This window comes from Homarus americanus, unplaced genomic scaffold, assembly GCF_018991925.1.
Source record: "Homarus americanus isolate GMGI-L3 unplaced genomic scaffold, GMGI_Hamer_2.0 scaffold47067, whole genome shotgun sequence".
In the NCBI taxonomy this organism is placed as follows: domain Eukaryota; kingdom Metazoa; phylum Arthropoda; class Malacostraca; order Decapoda; family Nephropidae; genus Homarus; species Homarus americanus.
The window spans coordinates 1-6859 of NW_024735559.1; the positions used below are offsets into that span (position 1 = coordinate 1).

Genomic DNA, 6859 nt, shown 5'->3' on the forward strand with positions numbered 1-6859 from the left:
TGTATAGTATAGTTTGTCATTCATCAATGTTACTAAAAATAAATTTGAGACAATGTGGCAACAGCGTAGCAGCAACACAGCAACATCAGAACAGAAGACAAACATCTCAATGGAAATATATAGTTCATATGCAGACAGCTGTTATACTTTAATGTAATTTGTTCTATGTCCTTTAATAAGATAATAATTGTCGCAGCAGTTATTTGAATTTAATATTGAAGGTAAGAGGTAAACAATGCATTGTTTGTCCTCTACCCTGCACCGCTACCATGTGGTTGTCCAGAAGCTCTGTCCATAACTGTGTGATATCAATGACAAACTGTGCTATACTAAGCCTTTGGTACACAAAGAGGCATCATGGCCAGTACTGCACTCGGCCGCATTCACTTCCCCAGGTTGTAAACTTGGGTACCCATTTACAGCTGGGTGGACTGCGAGCGCCCGGGATCGAACTGCCAACCCTTGGAACAGGAGGCAAGCGCTATATCCACTCAACTGCCACATTCCTTACACAACACTAAAATCACTAACAAAAAATAAAATAAATGTACAATACAAGTCTTCATCTCTTTAGAATAAAATTAAGAGCTTAACCACAGACGACTCTAATGTTCACATACTGAAAATCTTCATTTACTTTGAACATTCTAACCTGTGCCAGGTGATGGAGTCGGGGATGACTGGATGGACAGGTGCCGTGAGACCGGCAGATCTCTAGGTCTTCCGAGTTTACCGCCAAGTCTCACTAATCCAGAAACAACCTTGCTGGCCCTGGTAGTTCCTTGATTGTTACTAACACTACTGTTAGTGCTGCTACTATCACAACCACTTGTTCCTTCACCTCTACTGTTGCTCAGGCTATTGCTGAAGATCACAGCAGCTGTAGTTCCAAATATTGTAAAATTATAATACAGGTTTTGGCTTCTGCAGTAGCAATACAGTATTTACAAATGAGATTTTTACATTAATTTTCAACTACAATATCAAAACCTGTATTTAAATAAAAACCACTCCTGGCTTTTACTAAATTTGTACATATTATGGACAAATTTAAGGGTAATCTTAGAGCATTAAGCAACAACAATGAAGCATTATCCCCAGGTCTGAATTCATTCAATGCCATTCAGTGTAACGCTTTACCATAAACAAAAAATACAGAAAAATTAAATTTCACAGTACATAATGGGAATGGAAGATAAGCATATTGATACAGTACATGCAGATAATACAAATCTTAAAGCTGTCTTAGCATGAGACTTTCAGGTACTGCACTTAGAAAAACAATGAAAGAAGCACTACATGCTTGTAGTAAACAGAGAAGCCTTATGCCCACCTCCCAATGACAATCAAGCTGCCCAGATATTCTAAAGTAATATATATAATGTGATGAATTCCTACCACACTACAGTACAGTATTCTTAAAGTTAAACAAATTGAAGGATAAAAAATATAATATTTTCTACTTACCATCAAGAGGATCAGTAAAAGCATTGGGGGATGATAACCTCCGTAATGAACCTGTATTATGTGAAATTTGTTCCGATGTCTTTTTAGAAGCAACGTGTTGTTGTGTACGAGGAACACTAGATGATCTTGTAAAAGTAGCAGATGGTGCTACTGGCTGGGGGCCACGATGGACATCCGGTCGACCTCCAACAGTGGGGATGTGATGTGGAACTGTACTTGAATATCCAGCTGGTCTTGGAAACTGCTACAAAGTAAATATTAATCAGATTCAATTTATTTGAATTCATTACACTGTATATTCCATAAAAAGTTTCCCCACTATCCAGCGGTGTGTCATATACATGATTTCCAGGCAATTATATCTTTACATAATTCAATATAGTCTTTACTAAGGGTGCCTCTCTAACATATACAGTAGGATCTCTAGTTTAGTGATTTTAGTTTTACATTTCATGTGTTTCGGGGCACTTAAAATTTCCAACTTCTCATGATTAACGATTTTCATTGCCGGTTTTGCGAGTCGAGGGAGAGTGGGCAGCGCACATTAATGAAGTCCTTTTGTTAACCGCTGTCTTTTTTGTTTACGGCAGTTTGAATGAGCGAGAGAGAGTGGCGCAGTGACCTTGGATTATATAACCCATTGTGCTTACATTTTGCGAGATTCTTGTATATTAACGATGAGTGAGGTGCATAATGTAAATGTAGGGAGCGGTTCTGGTGGTAATGACGGCCACAGAGAAGGTGAAGATGACAGTCGTCCTGGTCAACAAGGAAAGCCCCATGCCAAATTTTGACAACCCTAAGGGGGTCAAGAAGAGGAAATACACCCTTGAAAAGAAACAAGAGATGCCCAAGATGATAAAAAATGATGCTCGTACCTGTGAAAGCGTGCGTAGGTTCAACTGCCCATAATCTACCATACGTTCCCTTAAGAAGAACAAAAAACCTTAACTGCTTCTGTGACTGTATCTCAAGATTTTCTAGCAACAGGATGTTCTCCAATACTTCTCAACGAAACCTACTGCTTGTTATCACAGAACATTACCTTCACAAGTGGGTGGAAAGAAGAAACCGTGAGCAGGGCGACCTGTCTGGGCCACAGATAAGGCATCAAGCACATGTTTATTATGCTGCAGTTGCACAGAAGAACCGCGATAACTCTCCACCACCGTTCAATGCTTCTCTTGGTTGATTGGATGCTTTTAAGAAGCGTTATGAAGTCAAGTTTGCCCACTACCATGGGGAGAGTGCATCAGCTGATGTTGTAGCAGCAGAAAAATAACTATATGTCCTTCAAGCTCTTGTGAAAGAGGGTGGTTAGAACCGAGACCAGATCTTTAATTGTGACAAAACTGGTATTTTCTGGAAGAACTCACCTGAGACCACTTTCACTGACAAGGATGAAAAACAGACAAGGGGTGTAAAGACTTCAAAGGACAGGATTACAGTTTTATTTACAGCTAATGCAAGTGGAGATTCCTTGATGAAACCCCTGGTTGTTAACCGTGCTGCCCATCCTAAAGCCTACCATCATGGCAATATGTTTATTGGACATCTAATAAAAAAGCTTGGGTTACAGCGTTTTTATGGACCAATTGGTTTGACAAGCACTTTGTTCCTGATGCCCAACAGTATTGCCAGAGGAAAAACATTAACTTCAAAGTGATCCTGGTGATGGATAATGCTCCTGGACACTAATGTACAAGTTATCTTCCTTCCTCCTAACACCACATCGCTTCTGCAGCCACTTGACCACGAATTCATCAGTAACGTTAAACTGTTCTACTATCAGTCAATCTATAAAGACTTTCCTTTCGTCAGCAGACAGACTCATTAGTCGAGTTGCAACAAATTGAGGCAGTACCCAGGCTTTACCACCAGCACCAGCTAACCAGGAGGAGGAGATGGTAGACGACCTGACTCCTAGTACCTTACACGCACCACTGCACAACCATGAAGTGTTATCAATTTGTGAATTTTGGAAGAAATATGACATCAAAAATGCAGTGGACAGAGTTGTTGAGGCATGGCGTAAGATTAATATTGTAACAGTGCTACATGCGTGGAAGACTTCGTTCGCTAACCCCGAGGTAAGTGAGGCTGAGCAGACCAAGGCAAGCGGGGAGAGGCAGTCTGTGGTGGCAACACTAATGGACACAGTGGAGGCAGCGCGGTTAGTCCCAGCCAGCACCAGGATTTTGGGAAGTTCAAGTTGAAGATTTGCAAGAAATCATTCGTCAACATCAGCAGCAACTGACAACTGAAGAAATGTTGGAGGAGGAATAAGAAGAGCAACAAGCAACACAAGAGGATTATGATAAGCCTGGTGAACCTACAACATGCCAGCTGACTAACATGCTCACAACCAGCGCACGTTTCGGTGAACAGCTACAAGAATATGATACCAAGCCTCAAGCTCATAACCATATTTGCCCTGCCATTGATAATGTTATGGAGGAATATAAGGCCATGTACAATAGCTAAAAAAAGTATCTGACAGGGTGAGTCCGATGACTTCCGAAATTATACGTACAACTCATGGTGTCTCGGGAGGGTTGGTATGCGTGTCTTCATCCACCACCATTCAGTATCCAATACAGAGAGTGAGTTGGCATATAGGAAAAAACAATCAGTCAAGTGATTACTCTCTTATAGTAAAAGGAGACAACTCGCATATCCCAATACCTATCGTCCATGGTCTCATATTGTTTCACACAGAGTATGCACAGATACTTTTTTTTAGCAACTGTACATGTCCTGTGTTAATGCTCTTCAGCAGGCCCTTATTACTCGGAACCTGCACAAGGCCTAATCTGTAAATGCCTTAGCAAACATCACTTAAAGAGGAGATGATGATGATGGCACCACTGAAGATATTGAAGTGTTGGGTGACTTACTGGTGGAAGAGCTACCTCAAGACTTTGAGGGATTTGATGATGAAGTTAGAGGAGGTGTAGAGGAAGGAGCAGGGAGGAAGCAGTAACCAGCCCTTCCTGCCTCGTAACCCATCAACCAGCCCCGTCAAGCATTTCACTAACTCCATCAAGGTAAGTTACTCTACAGTATGAGTGTATATAAATATTTTTATAAAAAATACGTACAATATAAATATGCATGAATACATTACAGTAATGTAATTTTCTGGGTGGCTTAATTACATGTACAGTATTTCAGGGTCACCCGTTTGGCAATTTTGCATTTCACGACGCTAAATCAGTACCAATTAGTCACTAAACTTGAGATCCTACTGTACTCAGTTCTTCCTCTGCTTTTCTTATTATCTCCCTAACTGGACATTTTCCTAAATATTCAAATTTATTTACAATTACAGTACTGTCCTACACCAGTCAAATAGACAAAAAAGATCGCATAATCTACATACTTTAGGATTACGAAGATGAAGTGCCAGTTGTATGATGTACTGAACATCAGCAGCAGCTGGGTACCGCATGAGAAACTTTAAGCACGTAGTGTAGTCACCTGCCAATACTGGTTAAAGATACAGTATTACTAAATTAATTTTGAACAGATTCTAATAGCTTCAATGAAAGTCCTCCAACACAGAGACAAAATAATATAGTATTCATTTTAACTTGAGCCAACGTTATTACAGGTATCCCTCGTTTAACGATTAGTATGCGTTCCTGAAAACCGATTGTTAAGCGAAATGATCACTGAACGAGGAATAACGAAAAATAAGATCCTAAACAAGGGCCAACGCAGAATAATATCTGTGGAGAAGACACATAATTGTGTAGCTGAGTCACTGACTCGCCACCCAGTAGCATTCAGAGTGGGTGAGGCTGAGCTGTGAGCTATGTTATTGTTTAACTCGTAATTCTGGATACATAGATATTGTACAATGTATGTAATTTCCTTCATTTTCTTTTACTGTACTCTGTTACATGAACATACAATTGTTCATATAGAATTAAAAAAAAAAAAAAAAAAAAAATTATATATATATATATATATATATATATATATATATATATATATATATATATATATATATATATATATAGATATATATATATATATATATATATATATATATATATATATATATATATATATATATATATATATATATATATATATATATATATATATATATACATAGTTAACCTCGCTACGGTTAATGTAACCTGAGGGTCCCATGTGAAAGTGAGAAACGCGAAAGTGAATAACATAACATAAGGGATTATTTTGAAATGGGAGTCCGGCCGATCTCAAACCTCTTTTTGACTATTAACGTTAACTATGTTGTAGTAAAAATATTATCTTAACTTTATGATGGTATGCACACACAATTAATAATTAAGAGAAATATCAATAATATTAGGTTTTTAACACTTACATTAGTAGAAAAAATGGCTGGGCACACGGGGATGGGCGGTTGGTTCCGAGGCAGAGGGCAGATTATTGGCCCTCACCTGTGTCACTTGTATCAATTGTATCACTATCCACCACAGAGGCTTGCTGGGCCTCTTTGTCAAACTCCCCAAAGTCCATATAAGTCCATATCCTCACCATAATTATCACTATCACTGACTTGGGCCGGCTGTGGTGGGTGGCGGGTGAAGAACTGGTAATGTTTTGATGACTGGGCGACCTTGTGCGCACCATATTCGCGCCGCTTACACAACATGGCGGATGGCGGGAGGTTTGGATCCAAAAATGGCGCGGCTCGCCAGCCGCTCTCCGCGTAAAGAGGTACACGCACCGTGGAATGTGAGCATCCTGGGTTCCGGCAGGGCACCGCGTAAACGTGGAAACGCGGAATGTGGGGGTTAACTGTATGTATATATATATATATATATATATATATATATATATATATATATATATATATATATATATATATATATATATATATATATATATATATATATATATATATATATATATATATACATACATATACATATACACACCTAGACCCCGACTTACGACGGGGTTAGGGACCCAAATCCAGGTCGTAAGTCCGACATAGATAAAAAAAAAAATAAAAAAATCTACAATGAAATACAGTACAGTAAAAGTAATGAATAATGATGAATGGATACAGTACAGTGAAAGTAATAAATAATAAGGAATGGATGCAGTGTGACTGAGCACTTAACCTTTAATGTAGTCAGCTGAATGCACATGGGGCCCCCATAATTTTCTAATTATACATGGAGACTACATTAACTGGAAACGTTTCGGTATAGAAAATGCGTGTCATTAAAATTTTTTTTTTTAATCTATATCTGAGGCGGTCATAAATCCCGACGGTCGTAAGTCCACGTAGTCGTAAGTCGGGGTCTAGGTGTATATCATTTACATATATATATATATATATATATATACATATATATATATATATATATATATATACAGTATATAT

At 38.5% G+C, this 6859-nt stretch overlaps 1 protein-coding gene across 2 annotated transcripts; it reads right to left on the bottom strand.

Annotated features, from left to right (window-relative positions):
* Positions 1–37: 37 nt before the first annotated feature.
* LOC121871572 lies at positions 38–5372 on the bottom strand. Of its 2 annotated transcripts, none has more exons than XM_042374006.1 (4): positions 4850–5372; positions 1468–1708; positions 653–880; positions 38–461 (listed from the first exon to the last, which is right to left on the bottom strand). In XM_042374006.1, the coding sequence occupies exons 1-4, from the start codon at positions 4916–4918 to the stop codon at positions 325–327; spliced, it is 675 nt and encodes a 224-aa protein (XP_042229940.1). In that variant the 5' UTR covers positions 4919–5372; the 3' UTR covers positions 38–324. The 2 variants fall into 2 exon arrangements, with proteins under 2 accessions (XP_042229940.1, XP_042229938.1); XM_042374004.1 differs by having other exon boundaries at positions 43–461; positions 1468–1711; positions 4850–5368.
* Between the last annotated feature and the right edge of the window lie 1487 nt (positions 5373–6859).

Coding starts and splice junctions, on each gene's coding strand:
- LOC121871572 (XM_042374004.1), bottom strand. CDS start 4,918: ATGCGGTACCCAGCTGCTGCTGATGTTCAGTACATCATACAACTGGCA. Junction 1,712..4,849: donor TTCATCTTCGTAATCCTAAA/GTATGTAGATTA, acceptor TTTACTTTGTAG/CAGTTTCCAAGACCAGCTGG. Junction 881..1,467: donor TTTTACTGATCCTCTTGATG/GTAAGTAGAAAA, acceptor TTGGAACTACAG/CTGCTGTGATCTTCAGCAAT.